The 26829-nt window shown below is 36.7% G+C and overlaps 1 protein-coding gene across 1 annotated transcript; it reads right to left on the reverse strand.

Moving 5' to 3' along the window:
* Window positions 1-18027: 18027 nt before the first annotated feature.
* LOC131155759 (serine carboxypeptidase 2-like) lies at window positions 18028-23533 on the reverse strand. Its single transcript, XM_058109145.1, has 9 exons — window positions 22825-23533; window positions 22583-22717; window positions 20823-20918; window positions 20097-20189; window positions 19880-19965; window positions 18904-19313; window positions 18629-18727; window positions 18377-18485; window positions 18028-18261 (listed from the first exon to the last, which is right to left on the reverse strand). Exons 1-9 carry the CDS (start codon window positions 23219-23221, stop codon window positions 18133-18135), a joined length of 1554 nt encoding a protein of 517 aa, XP_057965128.1. The 5' UTR covers window positions 23222-23533; the 3' UTR covers window positions 18028-18132.
* Between the last annotated feature and the right edge of the window lie 3296 nt (window positions 23534-26829).

The following is a 26829-nucleotide window of genomic DNA, read 5'->3' on the forward strand; positions in this document are numbered from 1 at the left end:
TTTTTTTTTTTTTTTTCTTTTCCTTTTCCTTGTTTTCTTATAAATTAAATTTTTTTGGGTCTCTACATTCTCCCCTCACAAAATTTCGTTCTCAAAATTTGTTATTTATCACATTTTCCAACCTTAAGGAAAAACATTACATTTTATTTATTACCCTCACTTATGACAGAGGAATATCGTTGTTATAATGGAAGATTTTGGGTAATTACAACCATTCACATAAAAAGAAAATTCTTTCAAAACCATTTATAACCTAAAACCAAAAGCATTGACTATCCTACCTTACACTATACAAGTCAAAATAAATACACTATCATTTACTTTTACTTTTACTAGCTCATCTCTCAGCTCCACTGAACATATGTGGATATCGCTAGCGCATTTGTTCCTCTAATTCTCACGAAACCTCCTCAACTACATGATTGCGTCATAATACTTTCACTAGTGGAATTCTCTTTGTGCGTAACTCATGTTCCTTTAGATCTAAAATCTACACTGACATTTCTTCATATGACAAAGTATCCTTAAGCTTCGGTTAATTGAACCCAGCAGTCAAGATGACGATGAACATGTTCGGCTGAAGATTGGAAAAGGAGGATAGCAAAATGCATTAACATAATTGGGAAAAAGGAAAACGAAGGCAGGAGTGAAGCTTCCTGGCTCCTCTGCATGGATCATATATAACTGCGAGTGCCAGACTAGTTCTCTATGGTCTCAGCCATGGCTTCCATCTCTGAAGCCTCTCATTGTCTGCTTCAAGCCTTCAACTTATGATAATCTCTCTCTCTCTCTCTCTCTCTGCATTCCAGCGCCATTATCTTCCATGTTTGATCAGCATGATAGCAGAGATAGATTGGAGCTTTTGGGGTTAACCCAAGTGGGAAAATCATGTATCTTGGAAAACCCAGATCAGTGATTTTGTTTACATTAATTTATATGCATAGTTCTTGGGCATTTAAGAACAAATAAAGACTCTGTCATTGGAAAAGCAGAGAGGCCAAGATTGGTTCTTGAGCCTTGTCACCACGGAAGCCCAACGAAAAATTATTACACAACATAAAATTCCTTCATAACTAAACATGAAATTCCTTTCTTTTTCTCAATGTTTTCCAAGTCCCAAATAAAATTTAACCCAATGTATGGAGGGATCTTAGATTTGAATTTGTGCTGAATTTAGATAAGATATAATATAAAATTGTACTAAATTTTGTCTAAATCTAGTCAAATTAAATCCAAATTCGAAATACATGCACCCAAACACAGCATAAGGTAGTGTTTGAGAATATGAATTTTAGAGGTTGAATTTAAATTTTTGATAGATTTAGACAAATTTAAACAGTATTTTAACTATTGGGCCTGTAATCATTTAATCATGTATGAAGACATGAATATAGCACGCTACCACACTAAAATTGGGCTGGCCCACAACTGTTAGACCCATTTAGCAGATTGGGCCGATATTGAGTCCATAGTATTGGTGAGCCCACTTTAAAAATTATATATATCGATTAAGATTCGCCTCAATTATGAATAAAAGGCCATTCCAAAACGAGCCCAAGGAGAAATACGGTACCCATTAAAAATTTTAAATACAAGTTGCTTGTCTTTTCAAATATATAATATGTTAATTTCATTTAGATATATTCTTAATTGTAAAGCTGCACTGTATTTAAATACTCAATCTCGCGTATTGTAACTTAGGATTTTAACTACAAATTAAAAAATTTATGGCGCATGGACGTTATATTAATTATCATTTAATTTAAACGATTAACAATAATAATAATAATAATAATAATAATAATAATAAATTGCTAAATGAATGTAAAATATTTTTAAAAGGTAAGGAGAAATAATATGCAGTATGATGCTTCATTTTCCCTTTATAAGACCTCCATTTATGTCCTATTTATCTAAAGTATTATTACATTGCCAATATTGCTCTGAATAAAAATAATTAAAATATTAAGTGGCATAAATTAGAGAATAAAAAAAAAAAAAGAATTTCTCATTTATTACAATAGTCTAGAAACATTTTTCTCTCAAATGTAAACTGGGGTGGATTAATTACATTTTCAATTTAGAGTTACATTTTAAGTCACTAGACTCACTACAAAGTAGATCAAATTCTATGATGACAAAATTTTCAGTGTACTAATTGTTCTTATTGCAAGTAATTTTTTAATTGTTCCTCTTTCTCTCTCATCATACTCTCTGTTAAGGTCGCAAAGAATTTTGCTATGACTGCATCGATTGTTTATATTTTATTTTATTTTTCTTTTAGGGCAACCTTCTAGGGTTGTGGCTATTGAAGGATGTGTAAATATGATATCAATTTGTGAGAGCTAGGCAGAATGTGAGAAGAGCTACAAAGAGAAATATAGTAAGGAAGGACTCATTGGAGCATTTTGTAAGCCTTTCCCTCCCAGGGATAGGCCTTTTAGATTTATCTGCAATTACAATTGCTAATCAATTATCCAAATGCCTTCAAATGAATTTATCCTATTGTTGGGAGAGATATCAATAAACAATCACAACGGAATAATTATTCTTCCTATATGCAAGCAAATATAGTGTATCTCTACTTTTATATGTGCTGAAAATAATAAGAAAAATAATCAATCACACCAAATCATAAGAACACAAGCAATTTTTTACGTGGAAAACTTCTCCAATGTGAGAAAGAAAAATCACGGGACTTAGTCCAATTAAAACCTCCACTATCAACCAAATAATGAGTACACCAAGTTTTCTCTAATTATAATTAGAGGTTACAAATATATCTCATCAAGATACCAACAATCATAGCAAATACAAAGAGAATAGGAGAGAATATACCAAAATCGTGGTTACTATTCATGAGCAAAAATTCTAACTCTCAAGCTTAAAATCCGATCTTCACTGTTCAGATTGTAGTTCCTTGAGTCATGAACCTCTCCTCCAAATTTCAACTTGATCAGACCACGAACAAAGCGGGATCGACACCTTGATGAAATTTAGGCAGCATGAGAAAAATCACATTTTTCTCTCTTTTTTTTTTAGAAGTGACGGCTCCTCCATTCTCCCCTCTCTTTTTATAACTTCCTTTACGTTATCACACTAAATGGCTGAACTTTGGGCTTTCCTCCACATGGAAGGAAATAACTCAACAAATCTTCCCCTCTACAACAATGTGGAGGGAATCGCCATCCCGGTGATCAAACAACAAATTTCAAGCTTTTCCATTGGTAGTGTCTTTGTCAACATATTAGAACCATTATCATCAGTGTGAACCTTCTCAAGTTCCAGTAACTTATCGTTCAACGCATCTTTGATCCAATGGTATCATACATCAATGTGCTTCGATCTTGCATGGAAACTGGAATTCTTAGCAAGATGATTAGCACTTTGGCTAATACAAAACAACACATACCTCGGCTGCTCAAAACCAAGTTCTCTCAAGAACCTATCTGCCCATAGCAACTCTTTAGTCACTTTCATTGCTGCAATAAACTCTCCCTCTGTCGTAGAAAGAGCAATACACTTCTGAAGTCTCAATTGCCAAGCTATAGTCCCACTTGCAAAAGTTATCAAATAGCTTGAAGTAAACTTCCGAGTATCCACATCCCCAGCCATATCTACATCTGTGTAGCCAATTAACAATGGTTGTCTATTTCCTAAACCAAGTCTCAAATTAGAAGTGCTTCTAAGATACCTCATGATCCACGTTAGTGCATTCCAGTGCTCTCTTCCTGGATTTGACAAGAATCAACTAACTACACCAACTGCATAGGCAATATTTAGTCTTGTACAAACCATTGCATACATCAAACTTCCTACTACTGAGGCATAAAGAACTCTTTCCATGTCTTCATTTTCCTTATATGTAGAAGGGCATTCCTTTGTACTTAGTCTAAAGTGGGTAGCAAGAGGAGAGCTAACCACTTTAGCTTTGTCCATATTGAATCTCTGAAGCACTTTCTCAATGTACTCCTCCTGTGACAAATATAACTTCTTGGCACTCCTGTCACAACTGATTCTTATGCCAAGAATTTTCCTTGCTGGCCCCAAATCTATCATAGCAAATAACTTACTCAATTGCTTCTTCAACTGGTCAATCCTTGAAGCATTCCTGCCAACAATCAGCATGTCATCCACATAAGGTAATAAGAAAATAAAATCATCATCAGATAATTTCTGAACAAATACACAGTAATCAAAAGTTGTCTTCTGGTAGCCTTGCTCCCCCATAATAGACTAAAACTTCTTATACCACTGTCTCGATGCTTTTTACAAACCATGTAAGCTTTTCATCAGTTTGCACACATAATCCCCTTTCCCTTTCACTCAGAAACCCTCTGCCTACTTCATATAAATCTCTTCCTCCAAATCACCATAAAGGAAGGCAATTTTCACATCCATCTGCTCAACTTCCAAGTCAAGACTAGCTGCTAAGCCGAGTACTGTACGGATCGATGACATCTTTACAATTGTAAAGAAGATCTCGTAAAAGTCAATACCTTTTCTATGACCGCACCCTTTTACAATGAGTCTAGCTTTGTACCGTGGTTGTGAAGAGAACTCATTTGGCTTCTTCTTGTAAATCCACTTGTTCTCCAAAACTTTTTTTCCTTTAGGTAGCTTCACTAACTTAAAGGTGCGGTTATCATGCAATGACTACATCTCATCTTGCAGAGTCTCAACCCACTCTGTCTTGTGTTCATCTTCCATGCCTTCTGCAAAACACTGCGGCTCTCCACTGTCATTCAATAACACATATTGTTCTACTGAATACCAAGTGGAAGGATGTCGATCTCTGGCTGACCTCCTAGATGGAATCTCTGGTGGAATCTCTGGCACTATCAACTACTCATCAGTCTCAACATCTCCCTCAACCTGTAAGGGAACATCCACATCACCTATACCCTGGTGGTCATCCTGAACATCATTCTCAACCCGAGATGAAAAATTCTTTAAAGGAACTGGATCCACATCAGTCAAATTGTCACCCTACTGAGACATAGATTTCTCTGCCTTCTCAATATCCTGAATCGTCTGATCTTCTACAAACACAACATCTCTGCTTCTCACAATTTTCTTCTCAACTGGATCATAAAGCTTGTATCCAAACTCATCTTGACCATAGCCAAGGAATATACATTGTCACGTTTTCTCATCAAGTTTGGACTTTTCATCTTTTGGAATATGCACAAATGCTTTGCACCCAAAAACACGTAGGTGATTAAAGGAAACATCCTTACCTATACAAAATCGGTCTGGCACATCAAACTGCAAAGGAACACAGGGTGTAAGATTTAACACATGAACAAGAGTGCTCAAAGCCTCCCCCCATAAGGATTTTGGCAACTGGGCTTCTTAAAGCAAACATATCACTCTCTCAACTAGTTTTCTGTTCTTCCTTCCTGCCGTGTCATTCAATTGAGGAGTGTTCAGAGGAGTCTTTTGATGTCGAATACCCTGCTATGTGCAATTCTCATCAAATGGACCAGAATACTCTCCACCCTTATCAGTCCGGATGCACCTCAGTTTCTTCCCAGTCTGTCTCTCAACTAGGGCTTGAAATTGCTTGAACTCAACCAACACTTCGTCTTTTGACTTCAAGGTATATACCCACAACTTTCTTGAATGATCATCTATGAAGGTCACAAAGTATCTGGAGCCACGAAGTGTTCTCGTCTTCATAAATCCACACACATTCGAATGTACCAAATCCAGTATCTTTGAATTTCTCAAATGAAGGGAATTCTTGAAGGAAACTTTGCTTTGCTTCCCTGACAAACAATGAGTACACCTTTTCAGAAGTGTACTTTTTAGTCCACATAGTAGACTTTTCTTCCCCAGTAGAGCTAATCCTTTCTCACTCATGTGAGTCAGTCTCTTTTGCCACAACTCTGTTGTACCATTATCCTTCATCGCATTAACTATGTCGTTGGAGATCTTTGCTTGTAGAACGTGCAATGCAAAGTTCTTCATGCCTCGAGCCACAACCATAACACCCCTGGTGAGCTTCCATTGGCCATCACTGAAAGTGTTGCAGTACCCTTTGTCATCAAGTTTACCTGCAGAAATCAACTTCAAACAAATGTCAGGAATATGCTTCACATCTTTAAGAACTAAACTCATGCCATTATTTTTCTTCAGATACACATCCCTAATTCGAATGACTTTAACTAAGCCATCATTGCCCATCTTTACAGTTTCTAAGTCACCAGATCTATAGGATGTAAAGAGATCCTTCCGAGATGTAGCATGAATGGAGGCACCACTATCAATCACCCAACTGGTCTCATGGTATGCAACATTTATCATCTCATCATCATAAACAATGAGGAATTCTGCAGGAAGTGGTGGTAGCAACTCTATCATCACCATCTTTGTCATCTCCATTCTTCGTTCCTTTCTCTTTCCCTTTCTCATTCTTGTTTTCTTTCTTCAATTACCTGCAATATTTCTTGATGTGTCCCTCTTTCCCACAATGTGACACTCAACATTTGCAAAGTTGTTGGACTTGCTTCTACTGTTATTTATGTTCTTCGGACCTCTGCTATTACTTTTCCCCCTCTTTTCTGTAATCAAGATCTCTAACTATGAAGAGGATCCCTATGTTTTTCTTCTCATCTCTTCATTTAGCAAACAACTCTTGGCCATATCCATTGTGATTACACCTTCTAGAGTAGAGTTAGATAATGAAATTTTGAGTGTCTCCCACAAGTCCGGTAATGAACTAAGCAACCATAACCCCTATAACTCATCATCAAACTTAGTACCCATTCCAACCAACTGATTAATAATTCCTTGGAATGTATTTAGGTGATCAGATGAAGGAGTCTCATTGTAATAACCCAAGAAATTAATTAGGGCGTTGTCGACGAACACAGGGGATTCATCGATGAGGGTACATAAGGATCTCGTCGATGAGGACAAGTCTCATCGACGAGAAGATACCGAGAGAGGGTTTATGGCAATATGAAATTTGTCGACGAGGGGTGCAGGTTCGTCGACGAACTTTCTTTAGGGACTCATCAACGAGATGACGTGTCTCGTCGATGAATCTGGATCTATAAATAGTTAAAACCCATATTTTTCTGCAAAAACTTGCACAGGAAGCATTCTTTCTCTCTCTAAATGCTCCCCTCCCCTTCTCTCTTTGATCCCGGCTCCATTTCTCACCATATCGAGGATTTGAGGCCACCACGACGCTCCTAAGGAAGTTCTTTACAAGTCTGCCGGAGCGGATCGTTGGTGGGGTTGGTTTGAAATTCATCCCAATCTTAGGGTAAGCCATTTTATTTAGTATATGCCTTTTCCCTAGTTGTAAGAAATATAGTATACGAAGAAATACTGATATTTTTTTCTGGAGAATGTTGTTTTCAGGGTATTGAGTAGGGAATCCTACGGGTGTAAGGCTAAAGTACAGTAGGGGCTTTTCAAAACTTAGGTAAGGGAAATAAGCTATGCTAGAGATTTCAGAAAGCATGTCAGAAGATTATGTTTATGTATTTATATGTATATCAACTTATTGATAAGTTTTTCCAGAATATTATTGTTATCAGTATTACAGTAGAACTACAAAAATGAAACATAAGATTTTAAATACACAGTTGTATGGCCTAAGTTTATTATAGTTTAGCATGATTTTTTTGTGTAACTTTACAGATATTCAGTTATATAGATTGTTAGCAAAAGGTATAATTTATAGTATTTTTCAGAATAACATGATTTCTAAATCATAACACTCAAATAGATATACAGACATCTCAGACATACATTACAGAGATTTCATACAAATAGTACAGATATTACAGATATACCAGATAGAAAATAAAGATATTACAGTTCGTATCTATAGGGTTATGATTGCTTTGAAATCATGTTAAAACAGTAAGATAAGTTTATATATATATAGTACCACACAGTTTCATATCCCTGTGGATATTACAGATAGAGATATACAGTAGAGCATGGTACCATTGCTATTACAGATACGTGCAACCACATAACTTAGATAGTATGTGGATTTCGTCTAACCGTGCGAGGAGAGATTGCAGTCTCCCCAGCATGCTGGGTTGAGGTAGTCGGTTAGACGAGATAGAGTTGGAGATTGCCCGGAGAGATTGCAGTGGACCAGATTGATACAGATTGGTGGATGTTAGAGATACAGATTAACTTACCTGGTAGGCCAACCAAAGTAAATCCAGCCTACGGGCCGCACAACCCTGTGCATGATTTTGACATTATATGTACAGTGGAAAGTGCAAAATCTTCACAGATCACAAGAGTTTGAAACATTTATTTACCCAGAGAAAGCTGAATATGAGGCAAAGACGGTGGCTAGAACTTATTAAAAATTATGAATGCACTATTAGTTACCACCCAGGGAAAGCGAATATGGTAGCAGATGCTCTGAGCAGAAAATCAGTGGGACCAGCACTAGAAACTATGGAGATTTAGCACCTAATCCTGATAGATTTAAAGAGACTTGGTGTGGAATTAGTAAAGGATAGTCCTCAGGCATTCGTTGCTAGCATGGTTGTACAGCCTACACTATATGAGAAGACTAAGTCCACTCAGGGCGATGACGCAGAGTTAGCAGAGGTAATAGCCAGAGTACGGGATGGTCAGGGAGAGGAGTTCAGTATCCCGATGACGAACCTCTAAGGTTTCGCACCCGGTTGTGTGCACCTACAGATGATGATATTAGAAGGACGATTTTGGAAGAGGCTCACAGATCACTATACACAGTTCATCCCGGCAGTACTAAAATGTATAGGGATCTATGAGAGTATTTTTGGTGGAGTGGGATGAAAAGAGAAATTGCCGAATTTGTATAGTAGTGTTTCACGTGCCAGTAAGTTAAGGCTGAGTACTAGAGACCGGTAGGATAGTTGCAGCCACTCTTCATTCCAAAGTGCAAGTGGGATCACGTTTCCATAGATTTTGTTACGGGGTTACCACTATTATGACGAGGACTAAATGCAATTTGGGTGGTTGTTGATCGTCTGAAGAAGACCGCTCATTTCATCCCTATTAAAGTCGGCTATTTCATGGGCAGACTGGCAGAAATATATGTTTAGGAGATAGTTCGCGTGCATGGTGTACTGGTATCCATAGCCTCAGATAGAGATCTCCGGTTCACTTCACAATTTTGGAAAAGTTTTCAAGAGACTATGGGTACACAATTAGCATTTAGCACGACCTTTTATCCTCAAACAGATGGTTAGACTGAGAGGACAATTCAGACATTAGAAGATATGCTACGTGCATGCGTGCTAGATTTTGGGGGTAGCTGGACTCAATTTATGCTGCTAGTTGAATTTGATTATAATAATAGCTAACAAGCTAGTATCGGTATGACACCCCTACGAGGCATGGTATGGTAGGAGGTGTCGTTCTCCTCTTTTTTGGGATGAAGTAGGCGAGAGGCGAGTTGTGGGCCCAAAGATAATTCAGCACGCATATGATAAGGTTTGACTAATTAAATTTGATGTGGGAGATCGGGTGTTTCTGAAAATAAATCCATTGAGAGCGGTTATAAGGTTTAGAAAGAAGGGCAAGTTGAGCATTAGGTATATTGGCCCTTTTGAGATACTAGAAAGAGTAGGATCAGTTGCCTATAGGCTAACTTTGTTGCTAGTTTTATCTAGAATACACAACGTGTTTCATGTAACTATGTTGAGAAAATACATCCCAAATCCATCCCATATAATCAGTTATGCAGAGATAGAGCTTAAGGATTCATTAGTTTATAAAGAAGTACTAGTACAGATCTTGGACAAAAAGACACAAGAGTTGCGCACTAAAGAAATTTAGCTAGTAAAAGTTTTGTGGAAGAATCATGCTATAGAGGAAGCTTCTTGGGAGCTCGAGGGACAGATAAGATAGAAATACCCGCAGTTGTTCCAAGAGGTTTAGTGGTAATCAGGTAAAGTATAATAGTTAGATAGTGTTCTTTTGCAGGTACATGTATTGATTTAGTTAGTAAGTAGTCTTTTAGTTTTATATGTGTAATCTCCTAGAACTTAGAATATAACCATGGTATTTCTCTGCCATAAGTGAGGGTAAGTAATAAAATAAGCAGAGACCATTTTCCTTAAAGAATGATGAATGGAACAAATAGTAAATTTCAGGGACAAAATTTTATAAGAAGGGGAGAATGTAATAACCCAAGAAATTAATCAGGGTCTCGTCGACGAACATAAGGAATTCGTCGACAAGGGTACATGAGGATCTCGTCGATGAGGACAAGTCTCGTCGACGAGAAGATACCGAGAGAGGATTTATAGCAATCTAAAATTTGTCGACAAGGGGTGCAGGTTCATCGACGAACTTTGTTCAGGGACTTGTCGATGAGATGACGTGTCTCGTCGACAAATCTAGATCTATAAATAGCTAAAACCCATATTTTTTCTGCAAAAATTTGCGCAGGAAGCTTTCTTTCTCTCTCTAAACACTCCCCTCCCCTTCTCTCTTCGATCTTAGCTCCATTTCTCACTAGATCGATGATTTGAGGCCACCACGACGCTCCTGAGGAAGTTCTTTGCAAGTCTGTTAGAGCGGATTGTTGTTGGTACTGATTTGAAATTCATCTCAATCTCAGGGTAAGGTATTTAATTTAGTATTTGCCTTTTCCCTAGTTGTAGGAAATGTAGTATATGAAGAAATACTGATATTTTGTTTTAGGGGATGTTGTTTTCAAGGTATTGAGCAGGGAACCCTGCGGGTGTAAGGCCAGAGTATAGTAGGGGCTTTTCAAAATTTAGGTAAGGAAAATATGCTATGCTAGAGATTTCAGAAAGCATGTCAGAAGATTATGTTTATGTATTTATATGTATATCAGCTTATTGATAATTTTTTCCAAAATATTATTGTTATCAATATTACAGTAGAACTACAAAAATGAAACATAAGATTTTAAATACACAGTTGTATGGCCTAAGTTTATTATAGTTTAGCATGATTTTTTTAGGACACCTCAACAAAATGGTGTAGTTGAAAGAAAGAACAAGTCACTACAAGAAATGGGCAGAACTATGTTGAATGAGCATAACTTACCTAAATACTTTTGGGCTGAGGCCATTAATACTGCATGCTATGTTATGAATAGGGTGTTGATTAGACCATCAATTAATAAAACCCCTTATGAATTGTGGAACAACCATAAGCCTAATATTTCCTATTTTCATGTGTTTGGTTGTAAATGCTTTGTGCTTAGAGATAATGAGCATCTAGGAAAATTTGACTCTAAATCTGATGAAGGCATCTTCCTAGGCTATGCACTTAATAGTAAAGCATATAGGGTTTTCAATAAAAGAACTTTAGCTGTGATTGAATCTATTCATGTTGTGTTTGATGAGTCTAATCCATTTTCTAATAAAGATGATGAAGATGATATTGATATTAGAAAATGCTTAGAGAAAATGTCCATTGAAAATAATGCAAGTGAAAATCAAGAAGCAAACGAAAAATCACTTGAAGATAATGAAAATGGAAATCAGGAGTTGCCTAGAGATTGGAAATACATTAGAAGTCATCCTATAGATCAAATCATAGGCGAACCATCCCGTGGAGTAGCCACAAGATCATCATTGAGAAATATAGTAAACCACTTCGCTTTCTTATCCCAAGAAGAACCTAAAAATATTAAAGAAGTCATAAAAGATGAATCTTGGGTAATGTCCATGCAAGAAGAACTTAATCAATTTGAAAGAAGTAAAGTATGGACCTTAGTTCCTAGGCCTAATAAGCACACCATCATTGGAACTAAATGGGTATATAGAAATAAGAAAGATGAAAATGGGGTAGTAACCAGGAATAAAGCCAGACTAGTTGCCCAAGGGTATAACCAACAGGAAGGGATTGACTTTGATGAAACATATGCTCCTGTTGCTAGATTAGAAGCCATTCGTATGCTACTTGCCTTTGCCACTTTTAAAAACTTTAAATTGTTTCAAATGGATGTTAAAAGCGCTTTTCTAAATGGCTACATTAATGAAGAGGTATACGTAGAACAACCACCCGGTTTTGAGAATCATAAATATCCCGATCATGTTTACCGGTTGTCTAAAGCCTTGTATGGATTGAAACAAGCTCCTAGAGTTTGGTATGAGAGACTTAGTGGTTTTCTACTAGAAAATGGGTTTACCCGTGGCAAGATTGACACTACACTTTTCATCAAGTCCAAAAATGATGATATGCTCCTTGTTCAGATTTATGTGGACGATATCATTTTTGGAGCAACTAATGATGAGTTGTGTAATGAGTTTGCCAAATGCATGCAAAGTGAATTTGAAATGAGCATGATGGGTGAACTAAGTTTCTTCTTAGGTCTACAAATTAAGCAAACTAATCATGGAACTTTCATATGCCAATCTAAATACATTAGGGACTTGCTAAAGAAATTTAATATGGAAGATTGTAAAATTCTTGGCACACCTATGAACTCTTCCATTAAGCTTGATAAAGATGAGCAAGGAATCCCTGTTAACGTAAAATTATATCGTGGCATGATTGGAAGTCTCCTATATCTCATTGCTAGTAGGCCCGACATTATGTTTAGTGTATGCATGTGTGCTAGGTTTCACGCTGCTCCTAAGGAATCTCATCTAAAATCTGTTAAACGAATCCTTAGATATCTAGTTGGGACTATAAAGTTAGGTTTGTGGTACCCTAAGCATACTACCTTTGAGATTGTTAGTTACACTGATGCTGACTTTGCCGGTAGTAAGGTTGATAAAAAAAGCACTAGCGGCACTTGTCATTACTTAGGACAATCTCTTGTTTCTTGGTTCTCCAAGAAACAAAACTCAGTTACCTTATCCACTGCCGAAGCTGAATATATTGCGGCTGGAAGTTGTTGTGCCCAAACTCTTTACATGAAACAACAACTTGTGGATTTTGGATTGCACTATGAAACAATACCGATTAAATGTGATAATACTAGTGCAATCAACATCTCTAAAAATCCTATCTCACATTCATGAACTAAACACATTGACATTAGACATCATTTTCTTCGTGATCATGTGCAAAAAGGAGATGTGGCTCTTGAGTTTGTATGCACAAATGAACAGTGGGCTGATATATTCACTAAGCCACTACTTGAGGATAGATTCATACAAATTAGACGTGAGTTAGGCTTAATGCATAGTAGAGAAGCTTCCTAAACTTAAATGTCTCATAACTTGCATAATTTTAGGGGGAGCTCTCTCATGGGACTTATTTTCTTGCTTGAGACTTTGTGAAAAGCTACTTGTTGATTGTGTGCATATGTTATACATATATCTATTGCATGATTATATTGATTATCCTCTATGTTGCACAGCTTGTCTAATTCACTATTGATAGTTTATTTGTTGTATTGGACCATACTGAACTGTTTGAATAGTTGTGGATAAATTGTTAGGAAATTTACACTCAAAACAGGTTACATGTATACAGGTTTATTTTTGGAAAGTCCGATTTACAAACGGCACTCTACCGAAATTTTTCACAACCTCTTTCCAAAATTACTCTTGTATAAATGTACTAAACACCCATTACCTAGGACTTTAATTCCAATGACCCTTTTTGCTGCTGCTAAAAGGGGGAGATGGAAAGAGACAAAATAATGGGAATACATTGGATGCATCTTGTGAGGGGGAGTCTTCTTAAGCTTAACCCTATAGTTTTGTCAATTGTATTTGTCACCATCAAAAAGGGGGAGAGTGTTGACCTTCTAGGTCACGCCCTGGTTTTGATAATGACAAATACTCTTGTATTTAATAAATATCTAATTCATGTGCAGGTTCATAATTAGCATATCATCAATGGCACGTGAAAGCTCAAAGCTTGAAGACAAACTCATGCTCTTAATTGTAATAATTTTTAGTGAAATTTGTCTGTAATAGTAATCAGGGTATTCGGTTTGTAATAAGCACACACATCACATGCATAATTTATTTTGTAAGCTCAAACCAGATACAAACCAAAAATAACCATAGAAAGACCTTAGGATTTTCCTTTCGGTCGACCTTGGGCGACATCGGACTTTTTCGGTGTCTTCAAATTGGACCCCAAGTGCCCCTAGGGCACTCACACTTTCACATATATTTGTTAGGCACTTGAATAAGGCTTGTCTGCTTCAATACGGGACCGAAATGCACACACGATGCACTTTTGGTCGACCAGCCAAGCCAGTTCATTTTGGCCTGGTCGACCGAAACTCCCTTGGGTCAAAGTTTGACCACTCGGTCGACCAGAAAAGGTAGTTCAAAAGGCCCTGGTCGACCAAAACTCCCTGGGGTCAAAAGTTTGACCACCTGGTCGACCGAAACTGGTAGTTCAAAAGTCCTTGGTCGACCGAAACCCTCCTGGGTCAACAGTTGACCATCTGGTCGACCGAGAACTTTTGTACTACAACTACCTGGTCGACCGGAGGGTTCTCGGGAGAATTCCCAGCGGTCTGATCGACCGAACCAGGCAGTTCAAAATGCCCTAGTTGACCGAAACTCAAAAAATTGGGAAATCGCCCTCTTCTGGTCGACCAAGACCTCAGTTCAATATTCCCCTGGTCGACCGGACCATTTGAAACTTGGTCGACCGAAACGTTTTTGGTCAACCAGACCTCTCGAGTTGTCATCATTTTTACCGGGTTAATTTTTTTAAACAGGGTTAAATTGATTTAAATGTTATTAATCTTTTCTAACAATCCCTAATAGGTCCCCAACAGTCAAAATTTTTAGTATGTCTATATATACTCTTTCATTTGATGGATTAAGCAATCAATTAGCAAAAAGATTAAGAAAACCTCTCTCAAGCAAAAATGCTTTCTTTTTTATTCTCATTTGTTTACACTCTTCCAAATACACTCTAGCTTACATTCAATACTCGTAAAATCATTTGTAAGTATTCTTGAGTGCTTAAATAGGAAGGTTCACTCTCTCTTGGTTGTGAGATTGATATAATTTTATTGAGAGCTGAACCAAAAGGATTCTTAGGGTACTTAGCCAATAAGTTCATCCTAAGAAGACTTTACTAGGTCTTCTGAGATTGCATATTTGTTGCAATATCTTAAGAAGCCCATTTTTGCTTTTGGTTGCGAAATATTTTCAAAATCATTTACAAATATCTATTACTCTTTATTTTGAAAACCATTTAAGGAGATATTTGTGTTTGAGGTGAAACATCTTTGTTGCAATATTTATTCACTCAAATATTCTTGCTGAAAACAAAGATCCTATATATTTTGCAATCCAAGCATATACATACTTCCATGATTGAGATATTCTATTGATTGATATTCTTGAAGCTTATCTGATACTCTTGTGTGAACACATTTGATTGAAATACCTTGAGATACACAGATTGCTTGTTAGACACTCTCACGTACTTACTACACTGATAAAAAACATAGTTAAAAGTTGAAATATTTAGTCCACACAGAGCTTACATTTTAAATCATCTATGGTGTTTGTGTTTGTGTGCATTTGTGGTACAAATCAACGTTACGTGAAAGCACCAATATATTGTACCATTTGATTGTATATCTGAGAGATTCCAGGCGTGGCCTGAGAGGGCGGTAATCCAGCCCGGTAAGGATTGGTAAAGGTTGAGGTCAACCCTGTGGTAATTTGACGTGGTTTGTATAGGTGTCACTCCACCCGTTTAAGTGAGCAAGTTATTGTGATAATCCTTGTGCTGGTTAGCTAAGGCGGGGACATAGGCAGTTGGCTGAACCTCGATAACATATCTACGTGTCATCCTTTCTTTACTGCTTTCTGGTGCTTGTGTGATTGTTTAAACTGCTTTATTTAATTTCTGGTATATTTACATTATTTGCACTAAATTGACCATAGGCTTGTGAACATACTGCTGTTAGGAGGAATACCTAGGAGATAAATTTTAAAAATACCAATTCACCCCCCCTCCTCTTGGGATCACGGTAAAGCTAACAAGTAGCAGGTCGTTACACTTGTCCTGGTACCTCAAAGCCACCATTTGTTTTATCAGAAACAACTTATTATTTCCAGTCTTTCTAGCATATAGTTGTTCAAACTTACTCCATAGAGAACGTGCATTTTTCTCTCCACTAATATGGTTCAAAACATTATCATCTACCCACCGCCTGATATATCCACACACCTGTCAATGTAACAAAGTCCATTCCACATCAAACTTTCTTTTCTAGTTTTTCAGCACTAAGCACCGGTAGGTAATAATCTTTCACATAAAGAAGATCCTCTATTTTCCCTTTCCATATGTGATAATTTGAACCATTAAGATTAATCATTCTACTAGTATTTGCTTCCATAACTCGAACTGCCAACCTGACAATTTGTCAACCGGGCTCTGATACCACTTTGTTGGGAGAGATATCAACAAACAACCACAGCGGAATAATTCTTCTCCCTATATGCAAGCAAATATAGTGTATCTCTACTTTTATATGTGTGAAAAATAGTAAGAAAAATAATCAAACACACCAAGCCACAAGAACACAAGCAATTTTTTAAGTGAAAAACTTCCCCAGTGTGAGGAAGAAAAACCATGGGACCTAGTTCAGATGAAACCTCCACTATCAACCAAATAATAGGTACTCTAAGTCTTCTCTAATCGTAATTAGAGGTTACAAATATATCTCATCAAGATATCAACAATCTTGGCAAATATAAATAGAATTGGAGAGAATATACCAAAATCGCGATTCCTGTTCACGGGCAAAAATCCCAACTTTCAAGCTCAAAATCCGATCTCCACCGTTCAAATTGTAGCTCCTTAAATCGTGAACCTTTCCTCCAAATTTTAGCACGATCAGACCACGAACGAAGCGGGATGAGAGTCTTGATGAAATCTGGGCAGCATAAGAAAAATCACATTTTTCTCTCTTTCTTTTGAGAAGTGACGGCTCCTCCCTTCTCCCCTCTCTTTTTATAACTTCCTTTAGGTTATCACACTAAAGGGTTGAATTTTGAGCCTTTAATAAAACCCACTTGGACTTTCCTCCACATGGAAGGAGATAACCCAACACCTATAGGGGCATTATATTTCAAATAAAGTGTCAAGCTTCAATCTGTTCGTATGTTTTTATTTTCTACTTAAAGATAGATTATGTGTTTGAAATATCACATCTAAATATTTAAGAGATATGCAACTATGCAAGTCTATACAAATATTTGCTCTTACTTATGTTTTTTAGCATATAATTTTTTAGTCCATTTACCGAAAACTTGGAACAAGTGGTTTTTAATTTTGAACTCATAGAATTTAAAATGACTTGTTTAATTAATAAAACCGGACTCAATATATGATGTGGGCTCAACATTACTTTAATTGGTCTAAACATACTAAAGCATCATGAATGATTTTTTCTGAGTAGGACTTTAAATAGGAATCATGTTAGTACTTAGACATAAACAAGCTGAGGACATAACTTTCAATTATACTTGAACCCACACAATGTAAGCAGTCGTATCATGTATGTTATTTGTTTAAGACTAAATGTCAAGTAAATTCTATTTAATTGACGGATTTCAAATCCTGTCGAGAAGAATCATTTCTTACGAATATTCTCATTGTCTACCACAGAGGAGCATACCACCATTTTTTCTTCCCCTTCCTCCCTCTTCTCTCCAAAAATGGGTTCTATGTTGGCCTCCTAAGTCCATCTCTCCTTTCTCTATGACTAGGTGTCACCGAGTTCTTTTGGGGAAAAAATTAAGTCCTTTAAGAAGACCAATATGGTATTCCTATCAGACTCTCTCATCTAATGAACACATTTTAAATAGTGAATTCTTTCACAGTATATGTAGGCCTACCTAGTCCTCGTGAAGAACCTATTTTTTTTCTTCTTTTGTTAACATTAAACTTCTTTCAAGTCCACATAAGTCTTTTAAAAGCTTAAAATTCGCACTCAACATTCCAACACAACTATAGTACCAATTCATTTATCTAACTTGAGGCTTCATGCTATCGCTTTGACATATTGTGTGTGTGTGTGTGTGTGTGTGTGTGTGTGTGTGAGAGAGAGAGAGAGAGAGAGAGAGAGAGATATGTTGAGTAAGGAAATTAAAATCCAAACAGAAACAGGGCTAGGTAGCAAGCTGATACTGATTAAAGTAACAAATTAAGTAATTAAAGAGGGTTGAGTTTAATTAATTAATTGAAAGATAAGAAGTGCTTCAAAAGAGATAAAGCCCTGCGGGGCTGGAGTCTTGGGACTTCGTGCCCTGCACCTCTGACTGTGCTGAAAGTTAGGCCCTCGTACACCACTCTATACCCTCCCACCTGCACCAAATTAAACCAATGCCCAACTAGAATAATTAATTAATTAAGTCATTCCTCTTTGAAGTTTAATTATGATTAATTAAGTTAATTGGTAAATATACATGTATACGTGTACCTGGTTAAGATCATCAAGCCAGGGCTGCCAAGGTTTAGTGACAGTGAGGTTTAAGGCATGGATGGAGTACCGAGTGCTGGACACTGGAACAACTGCATCTACATCCCCACTGTATGTCCAAAAACGTACGTATAAACAAATTAATTCTGAAATTTAGTCATAAAATCTCCTCATCTACCATGCATATGATTAACGTGAGTGAGCATTATTAGTATACATAGCCGCACAATTAAGCATATGCATATATAATACCTGTAAAGCCAAATTCTAAGGCCATGCGCGATGAGTCTTTTATACGCAGGGAACATTGTTGATGGGCTGTCCATCCAATTATCACTCCCTATCATTCTACTGCTAGAGAGAGAGAAGAATTAATATATGGTTGGAAATTCGTAGATTACCTTAATATATTAATTTCTACGTACCTAACAACTTTATTTTATTAATTGGAGAAACGATTGAAGCTAGCTAGAGAGATAGATACATGGAAGAATATTGATTAGTGAGTATTGAGTTACTTAATTAACCTGCAGAACTCCCAAGTGTAAGGGAGGTTGGTGGTGTTGGCATGTAGAAGTTTCTGAACTTGAGGAAGATTGACATAAGCATGAACGTATTCTCCATCACAGGGATCAAACCCTGCAGCAATATGCTGATCTGCAGCATGGCGTTCTCTCCTCCTCGAGGCGGAGGAGGAAGAAGAGTACTCTGAGGAATAATCTGCAGAGCAAACAGGGCTATAGATGCTGTAGAAATCAATTGGGCCAACCTCAGATTCAATCCTTTCCTCGTAATCCTCGCACGTTGGGCTGCTGTAGTTTTGGCTGCAGTGATCCACCAGTCCTTGATGGGTTTCATCCGAAATCAATGCATGGCTCCATACATAATCATACACTCCCTTATGATCCGTAGCATCGTTCATTATCCCATTCCCTATCTGTATACATACATACATACATAAATACATACATATATACACACAAATAATTAATTAATTGTTCAATATGATCAACCGATGTTAATTAATTAATTAATTAAATAAAAAACTATCGATTTCCTGGGATTCGTGATCAAAAAAGTTGAATCAAACCCTTGATTAATTTTGAACATGAGATAAAATTTAATGGTATATAGGTTAGTATTGCCTCATTAACTCCTTCATTTTTGTGCATGTAAAAAATCAAAAGTGGGCTCGTGTCACATCTTTAAGAGATTTGAGAGTTGTTTATCGTACAGGTATCTAAGTCTCCTAAAGCTAGGACGAGCTATGTGACATATCATAGTCTTAAATTAACATACCAATTCCTATAACCTATATATTGATCCAAACCCACAATATGATGAATCAATGTAGCTAGCTACAAATCACATAATGCTTCATTACATCTAACCCTCTCCTGATTCAAACTCGAGATCAAACCACATGTTATTTAACTAATATATACCATGTCCCTAAAGAGTATATATATGTGTGTGTGTATATTTATATATTATAGTTATTACCATGATTCCTTTAAGTTGGATAATTGAGGATGAAGAGACCATGTTTCTCTTGATAATGGTATCTGCCAGCTCTGGAATGTAAAAACCTGCACCATTGTACGTAACACAATCTCTTTATAGTCTTATCCTTTAAAATTAAATGTATACTTGTATGCGTGCTGCATGCAAGTTTATATTTTCTATTTTGCCAAATAAAAGAGATGAATTGAAGGCTAACCTGAATAACTTTCTCCCATGATGTAGAAATCTCGATTCTTGTAGAGTGGGTATCTTTTAAACCACCTCATCAAGAATGTGTATGTGTCCTCAGCTGCCACAATATATATATCATAAAAAGGAAAATTAAACTTTATATACATTTTAGAGAAAAACAAGTGTACCTTTGTGTTTGAGCTTCTGTCTCAGAAGCTTCAAATTCAAACCTTGAGGAGTATGAAGGATATATATGCAAAAGATGGGTTAATTACTTTCTTTAATTATATACATGATGCACCTCTAATAGGACAAAAAGTATGTATTGTAGTGTGTGTGTGTGTGTGTATATATGTAAAAGATGGATTAATTACTCTCTTTAATTATATATGTGATGTCCTAGCTAACCTTAATGGGACAAAAAGTATGCATCGTAGCAATACCAATGCTTCCTAAATGATATCACTAGGCATTTTAAATTATTGTAATTTAGTACAAATTAATTTGATGCAATTAATTATTAGATTGAAATAAGGGTAATTTAAGATAAAAATAATATGATTTTTAAATCATTAAAAGTGGGTTTGAATTTTAAACTTGTCAAGAAGATGATCACTGATTGGTAAGTAAATGAACAGGGAGAAGAATAAACCAAACTAAAATACAAAGAGAGAGATGGGGGAATTGATAATTTGATGATTAGAGTAGTGGACGTAAAAGAAAAATAGTAGAAAAAGAGAGTGTATGGTACCCGTGCGTTTGTCACCAGACAAGTTGTAGTCAGAGGTAGTATTGGAGTAGGAAAATCCAACGCCAGCAGGAGATTCCACAAACAACACATTCGCAACTGCGCACACGAACACACTCATCCATTTATTCATGAACATACCCATTATCACGTACCCATTCATTTTCAATCACGCAATCCCAATCCCATAGGAATGATACACAACGAGATATTTTGTAGGTGAAGCGCTGTCAAGTAAAATAAAATGTCTTATTCGTATAAACAAGATGAGTATTCCAAGTCTTCGTCTTTATTGACATCATTTAATTTTCCTCTGATTTATGTTTACAGATAATTAGCATCATTTTGCAACTAATTTATTTATATTTGTTTTTGTTTGGTTTTGCTTTCACATAGGATATTTAGATTGTTTTACTTAGATTATGGTACTGGTTTATTATTATTAGTTTTGATGTCTGGGATGATTTTTATAGTTTATTTGTAAATCTTTTGTATCTTATTTGTAATCACGGTATTTCTCCATCACAAACGAAAACTATCAATAAAATTGAGGTTTCATAAATATATATATATATATATATATATATATTCACTATTCACTATTCACTATTTAATACACACACATATATAGCAGTTGTTATATTATGCGGGTTTGTGTTATCACGAATCTATGGAGCAAGGCTCAACTGAATGAAGTGACCTAAATCCGATATTGCGTCATATACTTTCTATTTTGTTTTGAAATTTCTAAATGATAATTTCCAAAACCCTAGCTTTTATAAACTTTGGGGTTTTATACTAAAAGATTTTAAAAAGGCCTAACTTGTGAAAAAAAAAAATTGATTACAACCAAACACCCTATTATCTGTATAATCTATCGATTCTAATTTACATAGGACGTAAAACTCATTAATCATATTATATGTATCCATTAATGAAAGTATTGTGAGATTTAGTAATCAAAACTTAAGAAATTTTTTTTGGAGGTTCAGCTCAAATACTTAAAAAATATTTCATACTTACAGTTTAAAATTTTATATTTAAAATATTTTATTTAAATTAAGGATCACCCCAAAGGAGTGGGAGTGAAGAGACCTTGGATTGTGAAACCCATTCCAACACCTAGACTAAACCTTCCATATAATTTTTTTTTTTTTTAATGATAAAAGATACTGACCTCTCACGTAAATAGACCGAGCATGAAATTTTAAAAATATCACAAATCTCTCTTAAACTTGTCAAAAATATAAAAAAAAAATTTCTTAAAGTGCTTATTTTTTTATAAAATACAAATGGAAGCTTTTGTTTTTTAGGAACGCTCGTAATATTCTAAAATTTCAAAAAAAATTCTTAAAATTTTTAAAAAGGTCCCTAAAAATTTTGAAAATTTGAAACAACCCCACCACATCATCTGTCTTTACACCACCCGTCCCAACTATGCAGGAATCTTTTAGACGTTTTTGTCCCAAAACTACAAACCACCCCCCCGCCTGCCACGCATCCCCCTAGTTTTAGTGTCAATTGCCTTTGTTGCGTGGATTTAAGAGCTGATATGGCGTTTGGTCTCCGAAAACAAAATCCTTGACAAACTTGCTTGCCTATAATGAACGCTTGCATTTCAAAGCCCCATCGAGTCCGTTTCTCGGCCGCACCATAACTTTTATATTCAGTTGTCTTTATTTTTGCGGGTTTAATGGTAGAACAGCGTATCCGCTGAACGAGTGATATGTATTAAAGCAATCGCTCACCGCGCCGTTGACAGCCTCTCTTCCCCCCCCCAAGCCATGGTGCCTTAGAAACAGGGTTTGCCGGTCTCGAGCTTAACTTTGTCCACCCCCCCCATATGATAATGGACCAATCACCCATGGCGCCTACCCCAAATGACGAACACCCCGGCCCTGTTCCAACATTCGCAAACAATTCATAATAATCCACTTTCAATTTCTACAGAGAGAGAGAGAGAGAGAAACAGAGAGAGACAGATTATATAATTTATATGCAATACCTCCATTTAACCAGAGAATGAGAGGCTTAGAAGACGGATCATGAATTGCCTCAACAAAATAATAGAACAAGCTTCTCCCTTTTAATTCATCCACAGTAACGTACCCTGCATACTGTTTGAACGTAACCCCAGCTGAAGGCATGCCAGGAAGATCAATTATGAGATCGTCCTCCATTTTTCCACCATCATCATAAAACCCACCCCCGGCGGCAGCCACCTCCCATTTGTCCTCCTCCGCGGCAGCCGTCCTCATTTTGCCCCGGCGAAAGGCCCTGAGCTGGGCGGCCTGGTCCTTTCGCCAGCCATGGGTGAGATTGTGAAGCATCATGATAACTAGGAGAAAGATGAACATGTACAAGTGGGGGCACTGCTTTCCCATCGTCGCTGAGAACTGCATGCAGGGAAAAACAGAGAGCCTCGCAGTGCAAGAATTTCTTCGGGCCAGCTCTGCACATGTGAATTTATATGAAGAGAATTATGCTCTTTTGGAATGGTAACGCACGTATGAGGAGGATAGTTGTGCAGATTTCAGGGGAAATTAGTTTGTAATCATGTTGTGGGGTATGGTGATGATGCTCTGTTTCTCTTTTATTGTTGAGATTGATGGATTTCTCTGCCTCGGTTTTAGAAATGGGTTTTGTAGTCGAGTGTTCTAATTTCACAGTTACACTACAAAGGGGGGCAAGTTGTTAACTTGACTGTGCCGTGGCTAGGTGTCGCACATGCCCAGCTTGCGCAGGCCCGTTGGACTTAACCCTGAAACTTTTCTTTGCCCTTTTGCAAATTAGTACACACAATATGATATATTGGAGTTTTTTATACATAAATATTTAATTTAAAATAAAATAAACACAATTGTAGAATAAGTAGGCTAATATTAACGGAAATAGACTCAACCTACTATAAAAAAGTCGGTTTTAGTATTAAAAAATATATATTTTTGAAAAGATGTAAGGAACAACTTTTCCAAAGGCAAACCCCCGCGCCCCTTCCCCTCCCCCCCCCCCCCCCAAGCACTCCCTTCCCGAGGTGGGAAAAAAAAAAAGTAAAAATCATACATGAACATTCAATTTTCATAACTCTCTCTCTCTCTCTCCTAAGCCTCCCGAATCATCTTCGAGTGCTCTTCAATCTTCTCTCCCTTCTCCCAACACATAGGCCATCGATATTCGGTTGATTCATGCGGTTAGGGTTTTCGTGATTTCGAATAAAAAAAAGATATGGTTTTAGGCATTTCGTTAGAACGGGTACGGGTCTTATATTATGTCAAGAGAATGGTGTAATAATCACGATTTACAATGCAGTATATGTTTATTACATAGGATTACGGCTTTCACTTTCCAATCCAACCGTTCAAACTGAGGTTTTAAGCATAGGGTTTTGGTTAATAGATGTTATTTTCGTGGTGGGAAACCACGATTAAGTTTGACTATGGGATTACTGGATTAAAGTACAGATTTATGAACGTTTTATCGATTGAAATTATGTGATTCGGAATTGTATGCAAGTTTTAGAAGAACCAAAAATGAGTTGGGTTAAGTTATCTCCATTTTTTCCTTTATATATACATATATATACATATATATTCTAGTTAAACAAAAACAGTGGACATGATTAAACCTGTATTTTTAACAAAGCAGATATTTAGTATGATATAACATGTTTTCAGTCAATAATATAATTATGATTTATTAGATGAAAATTGTGTGGCATGAGAATGGTTTAAATGGCATATATGAACATAATGTTTTCATTGATACTATACAGTATGATATGATGGTTATATGCTGAGATATGATGTGATGGCTAAAAAACGATATGTGACATGCAGGCTATAAGTCGAGATTTGATATGATGGCTAGATTCTAATATTATGATATGCCGATTTTTATATCAAGGCAATACATGACAGACATTTTATAGAATTGTGAACAGCTTATGTTTTATTATCGCTTTATGCGTAACTAGTAGTATATATGAGTTTAAGAACCCTGAGTGAGAAAGATGTTGTCTATGGCACAATACCGTAGCTAGTTTTGGGAGGTGGTGCAATCACATTAGGCTGATAGTGTTGTGCTGGAGCTGGAGATGCGTGAAACGCTGAGCTGGAGCCGCGGTTTGCAAGTTGTGTCATTTATCTCCATTTATCTTGACGAATGTAACCCTTATCTCCATTTATCTTGATGAATGTAACCTCCCATTTGTGATTTATTGTAATAAGTTGTAATTAATTATCAACTCTATAAATAAAGGAGCTGTGGAGAGTTGAAAGATGTACAAAGAGAAGAAACAGAGAAGAAATGAGAGGAAGAAGAGAGTGTGAGGAAAGAGTTGTATTTCTTTCATTTCAGCAAATTTTTAGTGAATTGTGGTGTACTCCGTGGATGTAAATTGATCTTGACTGAACCACGTAAATTTCTGGTGTCCCAAAATTTTCTGGTTTCTTATAGGTCCCAACAAGTGGTATCAGAGCCCAGTTGGAGCAGAAAGACCAAATTGGAGTTGTACACCGAAATCAGAGCTCTGTCCAGTGGCTTGAAATTAAATTTTGAGGCCACCATCACCTTCACCTCGCCGAGACGAAGCCAATGGTGCAAACTGGAGCTCGAAAGGAGCTCAGACAGATGCACACGTGCCAACACGAGCCTCACCGGAGTAGGATGCCTCCCCACGTGCTGGTCAAGCGCCTGTGACTTGCCGCTCACGCGCCCCATGCGCACCACATGTCTTCCTCACCCAGACTACCTCAACTCAACCCGAAAACACCCGACTAGACCTGGCGACTCACTCAGACTGGACCAACCCGAGACCTGGACCGCACCCGACCTGGATCTGCATTCGACCCGGCCACGTCAGCAGTGCCGCGTCAGCGCTGAGTCAGTGGCCCATCAACACGTGGCGACCCCAGTGCCACATCATCTACCACATTAGCATGTGGGCCTAGTGCCACGTCATCGCCACATCAGCAGGCGGACAATGCCATGCCAAAAACTGCACGTTAGAAGTGGGCCCAATGCCACACTCACATGCCACGAAGCGTTGACCAGTTTGAGCAGGTTTGGACTTGATCTTTGAACCGAGATTTTCAGAGTAGTTGGGTCCGTTTTTGAACAACTTGACCATCTATAGGTTTTGACGTTATGGATCGAATCGTGCTATCCATTGAGTATTCCATATTTAGATCAGCGGAATCGATATGTCAAACCGAAAGAACTCAAAAATAGAGTGTTCAATGCCAACAATTTCGAGTTTTAGAGATGCAAAGTGAAATTATGTTTGAAAGGAGTTGCACTTACCATTGAAGGGTACGCCAGATCTATGAATGAGACAAGTGGGAGTTACTTGATCGAAGCTCTCGGAGACATCAGAGGGACCTTGTCAAAGTTGTGGCCATTCAATATCAAGCATATATCATCCATAAGTCTGAGAGAACCGCTTCTTTTGTCTCGCTTTTCTGTATTTAATATGTACGAGAGACTTTCAACTGCTAACAAGGTACATCTTATGAAAAAATTATTACTAGACATGTCTGAGGGTAAAGTTTATAGCATGCATTTGAATATTTCAAAGTTGTCGATTAACTCGCCTCAATCGGGATAACATTTGATGTGAGATTGTGCCCTACTGATTCTCGTCGTTGCCAAAAGTTAAAATGGGAGTTGTTACTTTTTTTTTTTTTTTTTTTTATTATGTTATTTTTTTTTTTTTTTTTTTTTTTTTTTTGTTTTTTTTTCTTTTGGTTTATTTTTGTATACTTTTTTTTTTTTTTTTTTTTTTTGGGTGTGGTTTGTTTGTGTGGTGTTGTTTGTTTTTTGTTGATTGTTTGGGGGTTGGGGTTTTTGGTTTTTGTTTTGTTTTTTTTTTTTTTTTTTATTTTTTATTTTTTTTTTTTTTTTTTTTTTTGTTTTTTTTTTTTTTTTTTTTTTTTTTTGTTTTTTGTTTTTTTGTTTTTTTTTTTTTTTTTTTTTTTTTTTGTTTTTTGTGTTTTTTTTTTTGTGTTTTTTT

The sequence above is a fragment of the Malania oleifera genome, chromosome 5 (genome assembly GCF_029873635.1).
Source record: "Malania oleifera isolate guangnan ecotype guangnan chromosome 5, ASM2987363v1, whole genome shotgun sequence".
In the NCBI taxonomy this organism is placed as follows: domain Eukaryota; kingdom Viridiplantae; phylum Streptophyta; class Magnoliopsida; order Santalales; family Ximeniaceae; genus Malania; species Malania oleifera.

Coding starts and splice junctions, on each gene's coding strand:
- LOC131155759 (XM_058109145.1), bottom strand. CDS start 23,221: ATGCAGTTCTCAGCGACGATGGGAAAGCAGTGCCCCCACTTGTACATG. Junction 19,314..19,879: donor TCCAACTTAAAGGAATCATG/GTAATAACTATA, acceptor GTATGTATACAG/ATAGGGAATGGGATAATGAA. Junction 18,486..18,628: donor CTTAGAATTTGGCTTTACAG/GTATTATATATG, acceptor TTGGACATACAG/TGGGGATGTAGATGCAGTTG.